Source organism: Neomonachus schauinslandi, chromosome 5, assembly GCF_002201575.2.
Source record: "Neomonachus schauinslandi chromosome 5, ASM220157v2, whole genome shotgun sequence".
NCBI classification, from domain to species: domain Eukaryota; kingdom Metazoa; phylum Chordata; class Mammalia; order Carnivora; family Phocidae; genus Neomonachus; species Neomonachus schauinslandi.
Window position 1 is genome coordinate 153,300,736 of NC_058407.1, and position 23,885 is coordinate 153,324,620.

At 36.4% G+C, this 23,885-nt stretch overlaps 1 protein-coding gene and 1 pseudogene across 1 annotated transcript in view; both read left to right on the forward strand.

Moving 5' to 3' along the window:
• LOC110582272 (phospholipid-transporting ATPase ABCA3-like) overlaps positions 1-23,885 on the forward strand; it is a 165,165-nt gene that overhangs the window by 76,623 nt on the left and 64,657 nt on the right. Inside the window, exons 14-16 of the mRNA XM_044915266.1 lie at positions 304-514; positions 2,785-2,935; positions 16,348-16,446. Coding sequence (XP_044771201.1) covers positions 304-514; positions 2,785-2,935; positions 16,348-16,446 — 461 coding nt within the window. The remainder of the gene's footprint in view (positions 1-303; positions 515-2,784; positions 2,936-16,347; positions 16,447-23,885) is intronic.
• On the forward strand, positions 2,951-3,641 carry LOC110582267 (annotated as a pseudogene).

Below are 23,885 nucleotides of genomic sequence, written 5' to 3' on the forward strand. Positions count from 1 at the left end.
AAGAATGGTTAACATGAGTCCCTGCTCCAGCTGATAAGTGAAACTCACCTGACACCAACCTAAGAGCTGATATGAATCTAACTTTCTAAAAGGAACTTCCAAAATGATAATCAGAGGGGATTCCCATTATTGACCAGGTGGTGTAATGTGGTTATGGGGTTTGAAATTACTATTAATTTTGCAAAGTTCTTAATATAATGTAGTGTAAATTATGTATCTTAACTTAAATATGCCCCCCATAAATAGTAAGTTATCCCATAAGGGACACAGCATGGATCATGGAATTGCTCTTCTGGTCTTTAGGTGGTGATACTTGATGAGCCAACATCTGGCATGGACCCAGTCTCAAGGAGATTCACCTGGAATGTCCTTCAGCAGTATAAACATGATCGTACCATCTTACTGACCACCCACCACATGGATGAAGCTGATGTCCTGGGTGACCGTATAGCCATCATGGTCAAGGGATCCCTGCAGTGTTGTGGCTCTTCAATTTTCCTGAAAAGAATATATGGTCTCTCTCCTTTTGATCATTGTTTGGATGCTAATGGCTTAATAATATTATTCTAACATGATTATTATTTGTGTCACTCTACACAGGTCTTCAAAAGCTTCCTGTGTCCTATTATGTTAGAGCTAAACATTGAAATCAACTCTTTGTAATTTAGACAGTTCCTGTCTATTTAATTACTTCTGATTATTACTTAAGTGTATTCTGACTTGGAAAATATTCTTTGTTGACCCCACAAAAGTCATGAAGTGTTAAATTTGTTGCAGGAGTAAAGTAATGCTCCTGAGGGATTTGGTACACAGATTCATGGCTTTGAGAGGAGAAAAATCAATGACTAGAAATTTCTGACCCTTTTCAATCAAATCAATATCAAACTTCTAGTGTAATGAGTTAAATGCTTTCAAGTTTATTTTCATGAATATTCCTGAGATGTGGCACTTGATCAACAAGAATTTATTGAACAGAAAATGCCCGAACTGTGGAATAAAATTGTCTTGACTTCTTGACTTTGAATAAATATATAGTCTGGTTAGTCAGTAAAACTAGTACATTGAAAATGAACAATACAAAAACCTATATAATTGGTTCTGAAATTACATGGCTCAAAGCAGTGAGTGCTTCAAAATTGGGAGGAGACAAATTAATGAGAATAGTTAAACATGATATCTTTCCATTAATCATGAATTCAGTATTTGAATTCATTCACTCAACTCACATTTATTACAGGTGAGTTATTCACGTTTACACACATAACCTTATCTAATCTTTATGACATCACCATTTTTATGAAGTAGAACACTGGGGCTCATATTAAATAATGTATTCAAACCATGTCAGTAAATGGACCTGGGTCCCTCTGATACCACAGCCCATGCTTTGCATTCTCATATGCTACCACTTCCCCATCAAGGAGGATGCTGGGTTTTAAATAGTCAATTTGGTGAATATCAGAAAGAGAGGGACTCATATTGTTGAATGCTTTTGCACTTATATATGAGGATATAGAAATTGATATTTCCATAGTAGGTTAGTTGTAGACACAAAAGTATTACTCAACTATATTGATTATCCATAGAGTGTCTTCAGTTGTAGGCTTCATAAAGGCAACGGAGAAAAGAACACAATTTTTAAGGAAATTGGATAAGTAAGTAAGAGCAAGAGGATAAAAATGGGCCTTTTTTACCCCTGGAACAATGAGGAAGTCGGCCTGGATCTGAAGGTTTCTGGGGAGGACCAATAAGAAATTAAGTTTGATGGTCAGGGGTAGAAAATGGAAGGGCACTGAAAAAAACAAGAGTGGTTTTCATTAGATGTACAAATGTACATATAAGAAGAAGTTAGAAATAGTAATTTCTACATGTGCATGTGTATAAAATCCTGAACGGATCAGGCAGACTTGGCATTGGAAGTCCACACAGCCTGTTTTCATATGACAAAGTGAAGACTTCCTAGTACAGTGAGGTGAAATTTTACAGTTTTCATTCATTAATATAGTGAGGTAAAAGTTTCCACTTTTGACGTGTCTGAAATGTGGTGAGTAAGCATTAAGTATTTAAAGAATGATGGAAGGAAGAAAATCCAAAAAAGATATAAAACATTAAAACTTTAACAAGTTTCGGGGCGCCTGGGTGGCTCAGTCGTTAAGCGTCTGCCTTCGGCTCAGGTCATGGTCCCAGGGTCCTGGGATCGAGCCCCGCATCGGGCTCCTTGCTCCACGGGAGGCCTGCTTCTCCCTCTCCCACTCCCCCTGCTTGTGTTCCCTCTCTCGCTGTGTCTCTCTCTGTCAAATAAATAAATAAAATCTTTAAAAAAAAAAAAAAAAAAAAAACTTTAACAAGTTTAAATTCTGGTCAGCATATGAAACCTATACATCCAAAGGTTAAAGAGTCAGGAACTGACTAAGAGGAATGACTTGAAGGTAATTTGAAATCCATTTGCTCCTAAGCACAAACATGATTCCTCTTATCAAATTAAAAATCAGGTCACTGATTTTTCCTTTTCAAATCATTTTTCCTTTGTAGTCTCCATTGTTTTTATCATTAATCATTGAAGAAAAAAGTATTTGTTTTCTTGTGTATTTGTAATATGGGAAATATATTTTTCCTTAGTTTAAATAAGAAAATGTCAGAATGGAAGCTATAATAAATAACACTGAGAAACTAAAAAAAAAAAATGAAATTTTTAACAGGCAAGAGACTGTTTTGGGGGCAAGGGGGTGTTTAATTTGGAAGGTTACATTTTTATAATTTTGATTTTTAAATGGATATTTTCAGGTGTGGGATACCACATAATTATGGTGAAGGAGCCTCATTGTAATGTTGAAGAAATTATTCGAGTGGTTGATCAACATATACCTGAAGCCAGATTGGAGAACAATGTTGCAGCTGAATTATCATTTATCCTACCCAAAGAATACACACACAGGTATGGATCCAGAGAATGTTAGATAAATGGTTTTTGGTTACCAGAAATAACTATTACTTTTCCAGGTTTCCTTGGGCTTGGCAAGTAGAGTCTTTCTGGTTGCCACTTGACAAATTATAGTCAAAAATTTACCTTCCAAGGCACCCAGTAAGAGAGTCTGTTACTAGTCTGTGGCTCCGGTGTGCTTTAGGACTTGAAGCACCGGAGGTTTCAGCATTGTGAGCTCAGTCGGGGCAGGCTATGACCTGTCAGCCTCTACATTCTGGCCTGATGGAAGAGTTTTTCAAGTTGTATATGCTATGAAGGCCATGGAAAATAGTAGTACAGCTATTGGAATCAGATGTAAAGATGGCATTGTCTTTGGGGTAGAAAAGCTAATCCTTTCTAAACTTTACAAAAAGGGTTCCAACAAATGACCTTTTAATGTTGATTGGCTTCTGGAATGGCACTAGTAGGTTTGTTGGCAGATGCTCATTCTTTAGCAGACATTGCAAAAGAAGCCTCCAACTTTTTCCATTAAAACGTCTTGCAGAGTGGCCATGTATATACATGCATATACACTGTACAGTGCTGTTAGACCTTTGGGCTCTGGCTTCATGTTAGGGTCTTACAGTGTGACAGTGCACAGCTCTGCATCAGGGTTTCATATGGCAATTGGGGCTGTGCCATTGGCAAAGCCAGGCAAACTGCAAAAGACAGAAACTAAGGGAAGAGGAAATTTATCATAAACTTCCAGGGACTGTGCCAACTTCATCTTCTTGCAAGATGTAATTACTAGCATCATATTCCCTTAAAGCAAGCTTGTTGGCATTCTCAAAAGAAGATAAATAGAGGGGAACTCTTCAACTGGGTAAGGAATATCTACAAAAAGCTTATAGCTAACATCATACTCAGTGGTGAGAAACTTGAAATTTCCCATTAATATCAGGAACATAGGAAGGAAGTCCCTTCTCATCACAGCTTTCCAACATTATGCTGAAAGTCCTAGCTAATGTAGTAAGAAAAGACAAGGAAATGTATAGATTGGTAAGGAAGAAATAAATCTTTGTTTACAGATGACACAATCATCCTATACAAAATTTCTGAAAGAATTGACAAACCCTCCTGGAATTAATAAGTGATTATAGCAAAGATGCAGTATACAAAGTTAATATGCAAAAGTAAATCACTTTCCTATATATTGTCAACGAACAAATGTATTTCGAAATTATAAACACACTTCTAAAATTTAACACCTCCAAAAATGAAATGCTTAGGTATTAAGTCTACCAAATATATGCAAGTTCTATATGAGGAAAACTACCAAAGTTGGATGAATGAAATAGAAAAACTAAAAAATGAGATATTTTATGTTTATGAATAGGAAGACTCAGTATTGTCGGGTGTTAGTTTTTCCCAACTTGCTCTATAGATTCAATGCAATCCTTTTTTTTTTTTCCCCAAATAGGCTCCATGCCCAGCATGGGGCTCAAACTCACAGCCCTGAGAGCAAATCCTGAGCTGAGATCAAGAGCCAGACCCTCAACTGACTGAGCCGCCCAGGCACTCCTTGATTCAATGCAATCCTAATCAAATTCCCAATAAGTTACTTGATGGATATCAACAAATTGATTCTACAGTTTATATGGAGAGGCAAAAGACCCAAAATAGGCAGCACAGTATTGAAGGAGAACAGTGTTGGAAACACTAACCAATTTCAAGACTTGCTGTAAATCTTCCATAATCATGACAGTGTGATATTAGTGAAAGAATAGAAAAATAGATCAATGGAACAGAACAGCATGTCCAGAAATTGACCAACATAAATCTAGTCAACTGATCTTTGTCAAAGGAGCAAAGGCAATACAATGGAGAAAAGATAGTCTCATCAACAAATGGTGCTAGAACATCCATACGCAAAAAAATCTAGACACATATCTTACACCCTTCACAGAAATTAACTCAAAATGGATTGTAGGTCTAAATGTAAAATGAAAAACTATAAAACTGCTAGAAGATAATCTAGGAGAAAACCTAGATGCCCTTTGGTATGGCAATGAGTTTTAGATACAACACCAACAGCATGATCTCTGAAAGAAATCACTGAAAAGCTGAACTTTATTAAAATGAAAAACTCTGCTCTGTGATGGGCAATATCCACAGAATTAGAAGACAAGCCACAGATTGAAAAATATTTGCAGAAGACACATCTGATAAAAGACTGTTATCCAAAATATTCAAAGAACTCTTAGAACACAACAATAAGAAAACATGCAACCCAACTTAAAAATGGGCCAAAGACTTTTTTTAAAAGATTTATTTATTTTGGAGAGAGAGAGAGAGAAAGAGAGAAAGAGAGAGCATGCAGGGGAGAGGGGCAGCAGGAGAGGTAGACAGAGAATCCCAAGCAGACTATGCACTGAGTCCAGAGCCCAACACAGGGCTCAATCTCATGACCCATGAGATCACAACCTGAGCCAAAACCAAGAGTCTGATGCTTAACTGACTGAGCCACTCAGGCACCCCTAAAAATGGGCCAAAGACTTTAACAGACACCTCACCAAAGAAGACATAGGGGTGGCAGATAAATATGTTCACCTCATATCAGGTAAATGCAAATTAAAACAATAATTAGATACCAGTACACACTGATTAGAATGGCCAAAATCTGGAACACTGACAACTACAAATACTGACGAGGATGTGGATTCAACAAGGACTCTCATTCATTGCTTGGCAGAATGTAAAATGGCACAACCACTTTGGAAGACAATTTGGTAGTTTCCTACAAAACTAAACATACACTTACCATTTGATTCAGCAATCACATGCCTTGGTATGTATCCAAAGTAGGTAAAAACTTACATACAAAAACCTGCACATGGATATTTATAGCAGCTTTATTCATAATTGCCAAGACTTGGAAGCAAACAAGATATCCTTAGTATGTGAGTGGATAAACTATCCATCCTGACAATGGAATATTATTCCGCATTTCACAGAAATGAGCTATCAAACTGTGAGGAGACGTGGAGAAACCTTAAATGCATATTATTAAGTGAAAGAAGCCAATCTGAAGAGGCTACAACTAGATGATTTCAACTATATGACATTCTGAAAAAGGCAAAACTAGGGAAACAATGAAAAGATCAGTGGTTGCCAAGGATGTAGGTTGGGTGAGATAAATAGGCACAGATATTTAGGGCAGTGAAAAAACTCTGTAATAAAATGATAGATATATGTCATTATACATTTGTCCAAACCATTGAATATATAGCACCAAGAGTAAACCTTCGAGTAAACTGTGGATGTTAGGTGATTATGATATGTCAATGAAGGCTCATTTTTGGTGAAAAAAAATGTAACATTCTGGTGAGTGATAGTGATACTGGGGGTGGCTATGTATGTCGGAGCAGGGATTATATGGGAAATCTCTGTACCTTTCAATTTTATTGTAAACCTAAAACTACTTTAAAAGCAAAGTATTAAAAAATGACTAAAGAAAAAATTAAGAATTTGATTAGATCTCTAGCAAGTAGAGATTGAATTAGGAATCAGAATCTTTCACAGTGAAAAGACCAGGGTCAGGTGGCTTCAGTGGTGAGTCTATCAAATGTTTAAGTGAAAATGAATACAGTCTTTTGATGGCTGCATCAAAAGGAATGAGATCTTGCCATTTGCAACGACGTGGATGGAACTGGAGGGTATTATGTTGAGTGAAATAAGTCAAACAGAGAAAGACATGTATCATATGATCTCACTGATATGAGGAATTCTTAATTGCAGGAAACAAACTGAGGGTTGCTGGAGTGGGGGGTGGGGTGGGAGGGATGGGGTGACTGGGTGATAGACACTGGGGAGGGTATGTGCTCTGGTAAGCGCTGTGAATTGTGCAAGACTGTTGAATCTCAGATCTGTACCTCTGAAACAAATAATGCAATATATGTTAAGGAAAAAAAAAAAGAAGAAGAAGAAGGTAGCGGGAGGGGAAGAATGAATCGGGGGAAATCGGAGGGGTAGACGAACCATGAGAGACGATGGACTCTGAAAAACAAACTGAGGGTTCTAGAGGGGAGGGGGGTGGGAGGATGGATTAGCCTGGTGGTGGGTATTGAGGAGGGCACATTCTGCATGGAGCACTGGGTGTTATGCACAAACAATGAATCATGGAACACTTCATCTAAAACTAATGATGTAATGTATGGGGATTAACATAAGAATAAAAAAAAATTAAAACTCAAAAAAAAAAAAACAATTAAAAAAAAAAAGAAAATGAATACAGTCTTTCACAAACTGTTCCAAAATAGAAGAGGGAACCCAATTCCATTCTATGAGGCCAGTATAACCATATAATAAGACTAGACAAAGAGAAAACTATAGAATATCACTTTTAGAATATTGAGGCAAAAAAAACAAAAAACAAAACAAAACAAAAAACAAAAACCTAACTCAACCCAAACACAAAATACTAGCAAAACCAATCTACAAGCACTTAAAAATGATTATACATCTTGACCTAGTCAGATTTGTCTCAGGAATACAAGGTTGGTTCACATGCAAAAATTATCAGTGTAAAACACCACATTAATAGAATAAAGGACAAAAATTACATGATTATCTCAAAAAATGAAGAAGTTCCTTTGACACAATCTATACTCGTTCATAATAAAAGCACTCAACAAATTAGGAATAGAAAACAAGTTTCTCAGCTTGCTAAAAGGCATCTGTGAAAAACCCACAGCTAGCATCATATTTATGGTGAAAGGATAAAAGCTTTCCCTATAAGATAAGGAACAAGCCAAGACATCTGTTTTGCCTTTTGTATTAAACATCGTACCAGAAGGCAATTCAAGAAGAAAAATAAATAAAAGGAATACAAATCAGAAAGAAAGGAGTGAAACTATCTATATTCATAGATAACACGTTCATTTATATAGAATATTATAAAGAACCAACTTTAAAAATGTATTAGGACTAATTCAGTGAAGTTGCAAGATATAAATGTAACATTAAAGAATTACTTATATTCTCTATACACTTTCAATGAGCAATCCAAAAATGAAATTAAGAAAGTAATTCCATTTACAGTACCATAGAAACAATAAAATAGCAAAAATTTAACAAAAGAACTATATGACATATAACTTTTTGAAAACTATTAAAAAAATCATTGAAAGAAGTTAAAGAAGACCCAAGGAAATGGAAAGACATCCTGTATTCATGGATTAATATTAAGATGGCATACTCCCTACAGAATCAACACAATGCCTATAAAAAATTCCAACTGCCTTTTTTTTTTTTTTTGCAGAAATTGACAGGCTGATCCTAAAATTTATATGGAATGGAAGGGTTGCTAAATAACCAAAACAATCTTGAAAAAGAGGAAAGTTGGAGGATTCATATTTCCTGATTTCAAAACTTACTATAAAACTATAGAAATCAAACTATATGGCATTAGAATAAGGATAGACATGCACAGAAATGAAGTAAATCAGAATTCAAGATTAAACTTTTATATAAAATTGATTTTCTGAAGCATTCAGAAACAATTCAGCTGGGGCAAGAATAGTCTTATTAGCAAATGATGCTGGGACATTGGGTATTCACATGCAAAAGAATGAAGCTGGATCCTTAATCTCACACCATAGACAAAAAATTAGGTCAAGTGGAGCAAAGGCCTAAATATAAGAGTGAAGCTTTTAGAAGAAAATAAAGGCATAAATCTTAGTGACCTTGGATTAGGCAATTTTTCTTAGCTGTGACATGAAAAAATATAAGCAACCAAGAAATAGAAATAGATAAATTGACTTCATGAAAATTAAAAATGTTTCACCTTCAACTACACTGTCAAGAAAAAGAGAGCCCAAATAATGGGGAAAAATGTAAATCACATATATCTGATAAAGGACGAGTATGCAGAATATATAAAGTACCTTTTCACTTCACTCTTAAAAGACAAATCATTTAATTTAAAAATGGGCAAAGAATTTGAATAGATGTTTTTCAAAAAAATATGTAGAAATGGCCAAGAAGCACATGAGAAGATGCTCAATATCATTAATCATTATAGAAACAGAAAGTAACAACCACAGAGATACTGCTTCACATCCAGTAGGATGGGATAATTTTTTTTTTTTTTTAAGAAAATACAAGTTTCAGGGCGCCTGGTGGCTCAGTTGGTTAAGTGACTGCCTTCGGCTCAGGTCATGATCCTGGAGTCCCTGGATCGAGTCCCGCATCGGGCTTCCTGCTTGGCAGGGAGTCTGCTTCTCCCTCTGACCCTCCTCCCTCTCGTGCTCTCTGCCTCTCATTCTCTCTCTCTCAAATAAATAAATAAAATCTTTAAAAAAAAAAAAAAGAAAATACAAGTTTGAGTTTGGATATGGAGAAGTCAGAACCCTTATACATTGCTGGTAGGCATGTAGAATAGTGTAGCCACTTCGGTAAATTATTTGGGAATTCCTCAAAAAGCTAAACATTGAGTTACCATTTGATCCAGCAATTCCACATCTAGAGATATACCCAGGAGTTTTGAAAATTTATGTCCACAAAGACGTTTACAGCAGTATTATCAATAATAGTAAAAAAGTAGAAGTTATCCAAATGTCCATTGATTCATGTATGGACAAATAAAATGTGGTGTATCCATATAATGGAATGTTATTCAACTATAAAAAGGACTGAAATGTTATACATGCTACAACATGGATGAACTTTGAAGTCATTAAGACAAGTGAAAGAAGCTAGACACAAAAGGACACGTATTGTATAATTCCATTTATATGACATGTTCAGAATAGGCAAATCCAAATGGGATTTTTGTATGTAATTTTTTCTTTTTATGATTGCTTGATGTAGATTCACAGTGTTCTCTTTAATCTTAACTGAGATAATGAAGAAGAAAGTTTCCAAATTTTTAAAATTTATATAGTTCTATATTGTGCAATGGATACAGGGATGAATAGTAACCATTACTCTGGATGAAAAAGAGGAAAGGTTGATAAACTGCCTGACATCATATTATTCATTTATTTGTTTATTGTATTGTCTTACACTAAAATGTTGTATCAGGGACATAGTTTTGTTCACTTCTGTGTCTCCTGGACCCAGAACACTGCCTAGCACATAGTTGGCACTACCTAAATACTTGACGGATGGGTGAAATAATCACTGATGAATCACAATTATAAAAAGTTATTTATGGAAGTGTAAGGTGCTCTTATATTGGAATCCTCAGGAAAAGTGAGCAACGTGTAAGCCAATATCCAAATGACGAATAAAATTTAGGTAGGAGAGGAGGTGGGTTAGAAACAATTTTTGGAGGAAAAAATATCAGAAACAAAAAGGGACATGTCACATTTGAGAGCCTAGACAAAGGCCGGTGTGGCTGGAACATGGAGGGAAAAGTGCACAGATATGACTGTTGTTGCACTGGAATATCTTTTTCCATCCCTTCACTTTCATTTTTTAGCACTGAATTTTCTTTGTTTTTCCTTCTTCCTTCTTTCCTTCCTTCTTCCCTCCCTCCCTCCTTCCTTCCCTCCCTCCTCCATCTGTCTTTCTTTCTTCTTTCTTTCTTTCTTCTTACTCTCTCTCTCTGTCTTTCTTTCTTTTTTTCTTTTCTTTCCAGAGACAGAGAGAGAGAGAAAGAGTGCATGTGAGCAGGGGAGGGGCAGAGAGAATCTCAAGCAGGCTCCACACCCAGTGCGGCAGAGCCCAACGCAGGGCTCAATCTCATGACCCTGAGATCATGACCTGAGTCAAAATCTAGAGTCAGATGTTTAACTGACTGAGCACCCAGGCACCCCATCCCTTCACTTTCTATCTGCATGTGTCTTAAGGTCTGAAGAGAGTCTCTTGTAGGCAGCATATAGATGGGTCTTGTTTTTTTTATCCATTCAGTCACCCTATGTCTTTTGATTGGAGCATTTGTCCCCTTACATTTAAAGTAATTATTGATAGGTGTGCACTCACTGCAATTTTGTTGTTACCTGGTTGTTTTTATAGTTCTCTGTTCCTTCCTTCCTTCTCTTTCTGTCTTCCCTTGTGGTTTGATGGCTTTCTTTAGTGTTATGCTTAAACTCCTTTCTTTTTCTTTTTTGTGTATCTATTACAGGATTTTTTTTTTTAAGATTTTATTTATTTATTTGACAGAGAGAGAGATAGCAAGAGCAGGAACACAAGCAGGGGAAGTGGGTGAGGGAGAAGCAGGCCTCCTGCCGAGCAGGGAGCCGATGTGGGACTCGATCCCAGGACTCTGGGATCATGACCTGAGCCGAAGGCAGACGCTTAACGACTGAGCCACCCAGGCTCCCTATTTTTTTTTAAAGATTTTATTTATTTATTTGACAGAGAGAGAGTATTACAGGTTTTTGATTTGTGGTTACCATGGGGTTCATATATAGCATCTTGACGTGTGCAGCTGTGTGTCTTAAGTTGATGATTACTTAAGTTTGAACATGTTTTAAAAGCAGTAAATTTTTACTTCCTCTTGCATGTTTTATGTATGTGATTTCATTTTCATCTTTTTATTTTGTGTATCTCTTGACTAAATTTGTAGATATAATTGATTTTATTACTTTTGTGATTTAACCTCAATACTGGCATTATAAGTCATTAATCTACTACCTTTATCATATGTTCACTTTTACCAGTGAGATATTTTTCTTTTCATAATTTTCTTACAGATAGTCATCACCTTTTCTTTTCACTTAAATCCCTTTAGCATCTTGTAAGGCTGGTATAGTGGTAATGAAACTCCTTTAACTTTTATTTGTCTGGGAAACTCTTTGTCTCTTCTTTAGTTCTGAATGATATCCTTCCTGGATAGAGTATTCTTGGTTGTAGCTTTTTTCCTTTCATCACTTTGAATATATCATTGCCACTTTCTTCTAGCCTACAAAGTTTCTGCTGAAAAATCAGCTGGTTACCTTTTGGGGTTTCCCTTTTATGTAACTTTTCTCTTGCTGTTTTTAAGATTCTCTATCATTAATTTTTGCCACTTTAATTACTTTGTGTCTTGGTGTGGGCCTTCTTGGCTTCATCTTATTTGGGGCTTACTGTGCTTCCTGGACCTTACCTAGATTAGGGAAGTTTTTAGCTACTATTTCTTCAAATAAGTTTTCTCCCCCCACTTTCTCTTTCTGGGATCCCTATAATGCAAATGTTATTATGGTTGATGTCACAGAGGTCCCTTAATCTTTTCTAATTTTTATTATTTTTTTTTTCTTTTTGCTGTTCATCTTGGTTGCTTTCCATTACTCTATCTTCAGGATTGTTGATCCATTCATCCTTCTGCATTGTCTAATCGGCTGTTCATTCCTTCTAGTGTATTTTTCATTTCAGTCATTAAATTCTTCAGTTATGACTGGTTCTTTTAAAAATTTCTATCTCTTTGTTGAAGTTTTCACTGAATTCCGCTCTTTCCTTAAGTGCAGCAAGTATCTTTATGACCCTTACTTTGAATTCTTGAGCAGTCATATTGCCTATCTGCATTTCATTTAGCTCTTTTACTGTGATTTTGGCTTGCTCTTTTATTTGGTACATATTCCTCTGTCATTTTGTCTGACTCTCTTTGTTTGTTTCCATGTATTAGGCAGGTCAGTTACATCTCCTGGTGTTGAAAGAAGTGGCCTTGTGTAGAAGGCATACTGTGGTGCCAGGTAATGCAATCTTCCCTGGTCACTAGAATTAGGTGTGCCAAGGGTGTCCCTTGTGTGGGCTACATGCTCCTTCCTATTGTGGTTGAGTTGTGATTGCTGTAGGCATGCTGATAAGTGGGGCTGGCCTTCAGTGCTATGACTGCCACAGCCTGCCTCGCCTGCTGCTGGGGCACCGGGCAGGGTTTGCTCTCTATGCTGTGAGAGGCCCAGCTGTAGCTACCATCAGATTTCTCATGGGCATGGCCAGCCTGGCCCTCTGCAGTTAGCCACAGTGACATCTGCAGGCACATTTAAGGGCAGGGCTTTTTCCCTGTGCAGACAGCTGAGAGGCCTGGCAGCAGGAACTGTGGGTGTGCTGGTGTGCAGGGTTATCTCCCCACTCTCCCCAGAGCATGAGTCACTTTGCAGGAGCACCTGCTGAGGCAGTCGGGTTAAGTGGTGTGGATCTGCAAGGGAATGTTGGGGTGGACCTCACGGTTCTAGCAAGGTAGATAAATTGTGTTAGAACTGGCTTCTGTAAGCTTTCTGGCTATCTAGGTTGAGAGAAGGCAGGAAAAATGATGCCTTGTAAGCACTTTTGTTCCTGGAGAAATCTGCAGATCCCTGCCTTCCACCTCCGACATATGTCCTAAATTAGTGAATAAATCTTCATGTATACCCATGGCACCTTTCAAGCTGTTACATCTGTGCTATTTCTCTGGCCAAGTTATTTAGTATGCTGGCTCTTTAAGAACAGGGACTCAGTTTCCTGTTGCCCTCTGATTCTTCAGGAGGTAAGCCTAATAATTTTTAAAGCTTCCAGAGTCAAGCCTCACTCATTTTCAAAGCCAGATGTTATGGGGACTCATCTTTCCAGTGTGGGTCCCCAGGGCCAGGGGTGTCTAGTGTGGGGTTCAATCCTCTTGGTTCCTGACTACATCTTCACTTCTCCCTCCCTTCTTGATGTGGTCTTCACTCTATGTCTTTAGCTGTGGAAGATCTGTGCTGCCAGTCTTCAGGTTGCTTTCAGAATTAATAATTGTTGCCTTGGTGTGTGCATGGGATGCGGTGAGTTCAGGATCTTCCTCCTCTGTCATCCTCCTATATTTGTACATTTTTATCTATAGTTTCTAAATGTTCTATAGTTAAACATTACTTTGTATCAAGAAAATTAGTATTTAAATTGTATCAAGAAAAAGTATTTTCATTAAAGATATAGAAATTTTCTCTCTATATAGAACATTCTTCTAAATCACTAGTAATACTAGAAGAACAAATTTAAGCTAGATTTTATTAGAATTTTTTTTTTTTTGCTTTTAGAGGAAGAAAAACTTTTTTAAGATTTTATTTATTTGAGAGAGAGTGAGCGAGCAAGAGAGAGAGAGAGAAGGAGCAGGGGGGAGGGGCAGAGGGAGAAGCAGACCCCCTGCTGAGCAGGGAGCCCGACATGGGGCTCGATCCCCAGGATTCCAGGATCATGACCTGACACTTAACTGACTGGGCCACCCAGGTGCCCCAAGGAAGAAAAACTTCTGAAATGATAATGGTAAACGTTCATAATCATTTTGTGAAATTTCCTCTTTATATACTCGTAGTGGGAAACTCTTAAAAATATTCACAAAGTTTGACCCAACAATTCCAGGACATAATTGTTTTCTAAGGAAACATCTAGAAACATCTAAATTCCCAACAATAAAGAAAACTTAATTCAATTATAAAACATTCATAGAATGGAATATGAATCAATCTTTGGAATTTATATTTTCATAGAAAAACACGCATAACATTAAATTTAAGATTTGGGTATAGAATCCTATAATATAGGATACTAATATGCAAAATAAGGAAATAAAAGTTAAAAAATAGATAGTATATCACATTGTTAACAGTGGTGTTTTTTTTCTGGGTAGTAAAACTTTTTATTTTCTTCTTTAAATATTTGTATTACCCACATTTTCTGTATTTACTACTTTTTTCATGAGAAAAAAGGATAATAATGCTTGAGGATTCATTAAAATTTTTTGTTTTGTTTTCTGATTTCACCAGCCCTAAAGAGGCCAGAGTCTGCTGTTTAACCAACATGTATACATGAAAACACAATTACTACTAAAGTTTCTCATTACGACAATGAATGAATTTAAAAAAGGATCCCATAATTCTTCTCCTTAGATATAGTTACTCTTAAGATTTGAGTTTGTTGTATATTGCTTAAGATTTTTTTATGCAGAAAATAGTATGGAGATTATTCAAAAAAATTAAAAATAGAGCTACCATATGATTCAGCAATCCCACTTCCAGGTATTTATCAAAAGGAATTGAAACCAGGATCTCAAAGAGACACACTTGCTCTCTCATGTTTATTGCAGCATTATTCACAGTAACCAAGATATGGAAACAAACTAAATGTCCATCTATGGATGAACAGATAAAGAAAATTGGTATATATATACCATGAAATATTTTTCAGCCTTAAAGAAGAAAATCCCGCCATTTGTGACAATATGGTTGGACAGATCTAGAAGACATTATGCTAAGTGATATAAACCAGACACAAAAAGACAAATACTATATGATTTCCCTTATATGTGGAATCAAAAATAGTCAAACTCATAGAAGTAGGGAGTAGAATCATGGTTTCCAGGAGCTGTGGGGAGAGAAAAATGGGGAGGAGATTGTGAAGGATCCAAAGTTTCAGGTTTTTTAAATAACTGTAAGTTCTGGAGATTTACTAAACAGCATAGTGCCTTTGGCTAACAATGTTGTATTGTGTGCTTAAAATTTTCCACAAGGGTAGATCTTATATTGTGTTCTTACTACAAAAATGAATGGATGAATGAAAGAATGAATAAATGAAATAGGAAATTTTGGGAGGTGATGAATCTGTCTATGGCCTTGATTGTGTATATTGAACATGTACAGTTTATATGTATGTATGTATGTCAATCATGCCTCAATAAAGTGGTTCAGAATTTTAAAAAATTTTAGAAGATTTTGCTGTGCATATACTGATATACTACATGTGTGCATATTACATGCATATTTATTATTATCTTGATAAGCATGTCAGAGTAATATTCTGAAACTTACTTTACCCACTAATTATGAGATAGAGTGAATTGAATCTAATGTTTGGCTCAAAAAATAGAGAAAATTTTGATAGAATTTTCCAAAATGGAGAATTTTCAGTCTCCTTTTTGTGGTCATGTTCACTCCTAGAGAAAACATAGTAGAGATAGGTCAACAACTGGCTAGGTTTCTGGAGTGGATGATCTTCTAAAGTAGAGAAAAATAAATCTCGGGAAAAAAAACTATTCTTCAGAAACCTTCATGACACTCTATCACATCTTCCTGAAATGGCACAAAACTTACTGGTAATGTGAGGAAACGTTCTCTTCCAGCCCCTGCTTTCTGTTATTTTTACTTCATTTTCTGTGTTAAGTTTCTTCTTCTTCAAATAATTTGAAAACATTTTTCTTTTTTGATTTAGTATTTTATAGGAACTATGGCATATATTAAGTAAATCAAATCTTAGAGACGAATGTTAATATGTAGAGAAAGTCAGTTGATAATTTTATCAGAAAACCAGGAAGCAGTTTATGATAGCAGTTTGGTAGTTTTTTCCCTTTATATGTTCCACATTTTGATTCATCAGAGCTATGGGAACTGTAACAAGCATTGCAGTGAAGGATGAGCTACATTTTTCCCACTGCTGAAGGAAATTAATTAGGAGCAAGAAATACTAATATGAAAGTAATCTGTTTTGGGTGGTAGCTTTCTCTCTTCTTCTTCTAGGTTTAAAGACCTGCTTACTGATCTGGAAAACAGGCAGAAAGAGCTGGGCATTGGTAGCTTTGGCGTCTCAATCACTACCATGGAAGAAGTTTTCCTTAGGTGAGTAATGATGCTTTGGCGGGGCAGGAGAGAGGAAAAATCTTTTCCTCTATAATCAGATTTCTTTTTGAAATCAAGCCCCATCCTGTATGGGGCTGGGGTAATTGAAGAAATAGTATTAGATTGTTAGGTATGATAATCTTCTATGAATGCCAACAGACCAGTGTATGTCCCTTGCTGCTCTGATGGGCTGAGGCTGCTATGAATCATGGGACTCGGGTGAGAACAGCAGTTCAGTGAGCTGGGGAGACAGGATCTTCCCTGCAAATCATGAGGCTATGGAACTGTGGATAACGACTAAACCCAGGTACTAAATACCTAGGGTAGAGGAGTATTATGTGGGAAGGTTATTTATGAAACTTTCGGGTTTGTGTTTGAGTTCCAGTGCCTTTTGGGAGTAAGGGGTTAGGATTGGCCTAGAGCAAAGAGAATTTATGTGGTCACAGCAGAAGTCCAGTATCTAAATTGGAGGTCTTACTGAGGATGACTTTAAAATCTTGAATCTAATCATGTCTCTGAAACCTACTTAAATCGTCCATGGTTTATGGTCTAGATTACCTTGCACTGTGTGAAATGTGCCCAGGGATTTCAGGATACTGCTAAGAAAAGGCTGACTGGTCAGCAGCCAAAAGACCTCACAAAAAGTCTTTTCTGGATTTTCTAGACTTCATTTTCTCAGGTTTAGAAACAATCTTGTCAGTCTCACTGCTTCATGGAGTAGTGACTAAGGGAAGTATTTTGCAATACAGGCCTACCTCAAGAAGTAAGAAAAGTCTCAAACACACAACCTAACTTACATCTAAAAGAGCTAGAAAAGGAACAGCAAATAAAGCCTAAAGCCAGAAGAAAAAGGAAAATAATAAAGAATAGAGGAGAAATAAATGATACAGAAGCAACAACAATAACAAAAAAGCACCAGTAGAACAGATCAATAAAACTAAGAGCTGGTTCTTTGAAAGAATTAATAAAATTGATAAACCCCTAGCCAGACTTATCAAAAAGAAAAGAGAAAGAACCCAAATAAATAAAAACATGAATGAAGGAGGAGAGATCACAACCAATACCAGAGAAGTACAATTATAAGAGAATATTATGAAAAATTATATGTTAACAAACTGGGCAATCTGGAAGAAATGGATAAATTCCTAGAAACCTACAAACTACCAAAACTGTAACAGGAAGAAATAGAAATTTGAACAAACCCATAAATAGCAAATAAATTGAATCAGTATAATAAAAAATCTCCTAACAAACCAAAGTCCAGGGCCAGAGGGTTTCCCAGGGGAATTCTACCAGACATTTAAAGAAGAGTTAATACCTATTCTCAAACTGTTCCAAAAAATAGAAATGGAAGGAAAACTTCCAAACTCATTCTATGAGGCCAGCATTACTTTGATTCCAAAACCAGACAAAGACCCCACTAAAAAGGAGGATTATAGGCCAGTGTCCCTGATGAACATGTATGCAAAAATTATCAAGATACTAGTAAATCAAATTTAGCAGTACATTAAAAGAATTATTCACCTTAATCAGGTGGGATTTATTCCTGGGCTGCAAGGGTGGTTCAATATTCACAAATAAATCAACATGATACACTAAATTAATAAAAGAAAGAATAAGAACCATATGATCCTCTCAATAGATGCAGAAAAAGCATTTGACAAAGTACAGTATTCATTCTTGATAAAAACTCTCAACAAAGTAGGGATAGATGGAACATACCTCAACATCATAAAGGCCATATATGAAAGGCCCACAGCTGATATCATCCTCAATGGGGAAAAGCTGAGGATGGTCAGGAACAAGACAGGGATGTCCACTCTCACCATTACTGTTTAACTTAGTACCAGAAGTCATAGCCTCAGCAGTCAGACAACAAAAAGAAAATAAAAGGCATCCATATCAGCAAGAAAGGAGTCAAACATTAATTATTCACTGATGACATGATACTCTATGTAGAAAACCTGAAAAATTCCACCAAAAAGACTCCACTGATAAACAAATTCAGCAAAGTCACAGGATGCAAAATCAATGTACAGAAATCTGTTGCATTTCTATACCAATAATGAAGCAGCAGAAAGAGAAATCAAGGAATCAATCCCATTTACAATTGCACCAAAAACTGGGGTGCCTGGCTGGCTTGTCAGAGGAGCACGTGACTCTTGATGTCAGGTTTTGAGTTTGAGTCCCATGTTGGGTATAGAGATTACTTAAAAACAAAAGCTAACAAACAAACAAACAAACATAAAACAATAGTACCAAAAACCCTAAGATATCTAGTAATAAACCTAACCAAAGAGATAGAAGATCTTGTACTCTGAAAACTATAGAACATGTATGAAAGAAATTGAAGAGGACACAAAGAAATGGAATAACATTCCATGCTCATGGACTGGAATAACAAGTGATGTTAAGATGTCTATACTACCTAAAGCAATCTATACATTTAATGTAATCCCTGTCAAAATAACAACAGCATTTTTCACAGAGCTAGAACAATTAATCCTAAGGGGTGCCTCAGTGGCTCAGTTGGTTAAGCGTCCAGCTCTTGATTTCTGATCAGGTTATGATCTCAGGGCCTGGGATTGAGCCCCATGTCAGACTTCCCACTCAGCAAAGCAGGGAGTCTACTTGAGGATTCTCTCTCTTCCTCTCCCCCTCCACCAACTTGCACATTAACTCTCTCTCCCTCTCTCTCTCTCTCAAATGAATAAATACATCTTCAATAATCCTAAAATTTATATGGAACCACAAAAGACCTTGACTAGCCAAAGCAATCTTGAAAAAGAAAAGCAAAGCTGGAGGTATCACAATTCTGAATTTCAAGCTATATTACAAAGCTGTAGTCATCAGAACAGTATGATACTGGCACAAAAACAGACACATAGATCAATGGAATATAATAGAAAACCCAGAAATGGGCCTACAACTGTATGGTCAACTAATCCTCGACAAAGCAGGAAAGAATATCCAATGGAAAAATGACAGTCTTTTCAACAAATGGAGTTGGGAAAACTGGACAGCAATGTAGAAGAATGAAACTGGGCCACTTTCTTACACCATACACAAAAATAAATTCAAAATCAATGAGACACCTCAATGTGAGACAGGGAACCAACAATAGGAGAACGGAGGCAGCAACCTCTTTGACCTTGGCTGCAGTAACTTCTTACTAGACACATCACTGGAGGCAAGGGAAACAAAAACAAAAATGAACTATTGGGACTTCATCAAGATAAAAAGCTTCTGTCCAGCAAAGGGAACTATCAACAAAACTAAAAGTCAGCCTATGTAATGGTTGAAGATATTTGCAAATGACATGTCTGATGAAGGGTTTTTATCAAAAATCTATAAAGAACTTATCAAACTCAATACCCAAAAACAAGTAATCCAATTAAGAAATGGGCACATTGTTGTAGGATTGCAGGGTCCTTGTCTCATGGAGTTGAAGAATGAATCTCATGGACACAAAAGGGTGAAGTGAGGTGTAAGTTTATTAAGCGAAGGTGAGAGCAGAAAGGAAAGAAAAAGATCTCTAGATTGAGAGAAGACCTGAATGGGTTGCCACTGAGGGTGTTTAGGGCTGGTCTTTTATTGAAAACCTGACCAGAAAGCTTGTGGCCTTGAGATTCTTATACTGTCTTGATTTGAGAAAGGACTACTGCTAACATCTTTAATTTCTTACTTCTTTGAGTTCTGGTCATTTTCTGTGATTACAATGTAGCTGCCAAAGAAAAATACTCCCTAACATCCAGGAATAGGTGGTCAGGTTTATTCCCTTATCTCTTGTTCACTCTATCTTAGTGCTTCTGCCTGCTAGGAATAGTTTCAGAGCCTAGTCAGGGGCCCCCTATTTCTCCCTTCCTGTACATTAACCCTTTCTTTACTTGAATAGACAGTTTTCCAAAGAAGACATTGAGATGGCTAACAGACACATGAAAAGATGCTCAACATCACTTATCATCAGGGAAATACAAATCAAAATCACTATAAGATACCATCTCCTATAGAATGGCTAAAATGAACAACACAGGAAACAACAGATGTTGGTGGGGATGCGGAGAACGGGAAACCTTTTACACTGTTGGTGGGAATGCAAACTGGTGCAGCCACTCTAGAAAACAGTATGGAGTTTCCTCAAAGAGTTAAAAATAGAACTACCCTACAACCCAGCAACTGCACTACTAGGTATTTATCCAAAGGATACAAACATAGTGATCCCAAGGGCACATGCACCCCAATATTTATAGTAGCAATGTCCACAATAGCCAAGATATAGAAAGACCCTAGATGTCCATCAACAGATGATTGAATAAAGAAGATATGGTATATATATACAATGGAATATTACTCAGCCATCAAAAAGAATGAAATCTTGCCATTGCAACAATGTGGATGGAACTAGAGGGTATCATGCTAAGCCAGTCAGAGAAATAAGTCAGTCAGAGAAAGACAAATACCATATGATTTCAGTCATAAGTGGAATTTAAGAATTAAAACAGATGAACATAGGGAAAGGGAAGAAAAATTAAATTAGGTGAAAACAAAGAGGGAGGCAAACCACAAGAGACTTTTAACTCTAGGAAACAAACTCAGGGTTGTGAGAGGGGAGTCGGGGAGGATGGGGTAAATTGGGTGATGGGCATTAAGGAGGGCACTTGATGTAATGAGCACTGGGTGTTATATGCAACTGATGAATCATTAAATTCTACTCCAGAAACTAATAATATAGTATATGTTAACTTAAATTAAAATTTTAAATTATGTTTATGTTTAACATTTAAAAAATGTTAAATTAAAAATTTAAAAAAATAAATAATATTATTTACATTCATTTTAGTATCTATATACTTCCAGCATCATTTCTAATGACTACTGAATTTCATTTTACTGTACAGATGTGCCAGTGTATTGGCCAATTATTTAGATTGCTTTAACTTTTTATTATTACAAACAATGCTGTGATGAATAATGCTGTGATGAACACATATATCACTACCTACAAAGAATAAAATTGCAGATGTCATTTTTCAAAGTGCTGGAACAAATAATCCTAAAATTTGTATGGAATCAGAAAAGACCCTGAATCACCAAGGAAATGTTGAAAAAGAAAAACAAAGCTGGGGACATCACGTTGCCCGATTTCAAGCTATATTACAAAGCAGTGATCACCAAGACAGCATGGTACTGGCACAAAAACAGACACATAGACCAGTGGAACAGAATAGAGAACCCAGGTGTGGACCCACAACTTTATGGTCAAATAATCTTTGACAAAGCAGGAAAAAATATGCAATGGAAAAAAGACGGTCTCTTCAATAAATGGTGCTGGGAAAATTGGACAGCTATATACAGAAGAATGAAACTCGACCATTCTCTAACACCATACACAAAGATAAACTCAAAATAGATGAAAGACCTCAATGTGAGACAGGAATCCATCAAAATCCTAGAGGAGAACATAGGCAGTAACCTCTTTGAGATCGGCCACAGCAACTTCTTTCAAGATACATCTCCAAAAGCTAGTGAAACTAAAGCAAAAATGAACTTTTGGGACTTCATCAAGATAAAAAGCTTCTGCACAGCAAAGGAAACAGTCAACAAAACAAAGAGGCAACCCTCAGAATGGGAGAAGATATTTGCAAATGACACTACACAAATAAAGGGCTGGTATCCAAGATCTATAAAGAACTTCTCAAACTAAACACCCAAAAAACAAATAATCAAGTCACAAAATGGGCAGAAGACATGAACAGACACTTCTCTGAAGAAGACATACAAATGGCTAACAGACACAGGAAAAAATGTTCATCATCATTAGCCATCAGGGAAATTCAAATCAAAACCACACTGAGATATCGCCTAACACCAGTTAGAATGGCAAACATTGACAAGGCAAGAAACAACAAATATTGGAGAGGTTGTGGAGAAAGGGGAACCCTCTTACACTGTTGGTGGGAATGCAAGTTGGTACAGCCACTTTGGAAAACAGAGTGGTGGTGCCTCAGAAAATTAAAACTAGAGCTAGCCTATGACCCAGCAATTGCACTACTGGGTATTTACCCCAAAGACACAGATGTAGTGAAAAGAAGGGCCATATGCACCCCAATGTTCATAGCAACAATGTCTGCAATAGCCAAACCATGGAAAGAGCCGAGATGCCCTTCAACAGATGAATGGATAAAGAAGATGTGGTCCATATATACAATGGAATATTACTCAGCCGTCAGAAGAGATGAATACTCAACTTTTACATCAACATGGATGGGACTGGAGGAGATTATGCTAAGTGAAGTAAGTCAAGCAGAGAAAGTCAATTATCATATGGTTTCACTTATTTGTGGAACATAAGGAATAGCTTGGAGGACATTAAGGGAAGGAAGGGAAAAATGAAGGGGGGGATATCGGAGGGAGAGATGAACCATGAGAGACTATGGACTCTGAGAAACTGAGGGTTTTAGAGAGGAGGGGGGTGGGGGCATGGGTTAGCCCGGTGATGGGTATTAATGAGGGCATGTACTGCATGGAGCACTGGGTGTTAAACGAAAACAATGAATTGTGGATCACTACATCAAAAATTAATGATTTATTGTATGGTGAGTAACATAACATAATAAAATAAAATTTTTTAAAAAATTGCAGATGTAGAATATTCACATTTTACAACTTATCTTGTCAAATTGCCCTGCAGAAGGAAGTGTACTAACATCCATGTCAGTTTATAAGACCTTCCTATTTCCACCACATATTCACCAAAACAGTATTTTCTTATGATTGGCTGTTTTATTTTTAATTCATTTGAATTAATTACCATTTATTGTTATTCTTTTGTGAATTATTTTTTATCACTTGTCTAATTTCATATTATGTTTTCATATTTTCCTTTTGGATTTAGAAGATATTCCTATTTATTATAATTAATCTGTGTCATTTGTCTTTTAATCTTGTTGAAGTATTCTCTGATACACGAGATGTTTAGATTTTATTTAGCCAAACATTTTCCTTTAAAGTTTCTGTACAGAAAAAGAGTAAATGTAAGAAAGCACCCACTTCCCCAACTCAGGAAATTTTAACATTTTGTTAGTTTGAACCAATTTTAAAAATATATTACAAAGAAATTTAAATCATCTTTGAAATAAATTGTCAATCCCATTTCTTCCCACCTCTTCCATCAAGTCAACTATGATGTTTGGTATGTAATCTTCCAGATACTTTTTAAATAAACTTTTTTTTATAGCTTAATGTATTTTAATATCAAACTTACAGGAACAGCACAGAAGACAGACAACATTAAAAACATGTACTTGCATGTAGGACAACTCAAAAAAGTATAGCAAATGGATGGATCTACTGTATGATAAAAATGCTACAAACTTTTAATGATAGAATAGCTTTAGATTTACAGAAAAGTAGCAAAGATAATACAGAGATCCTGTACA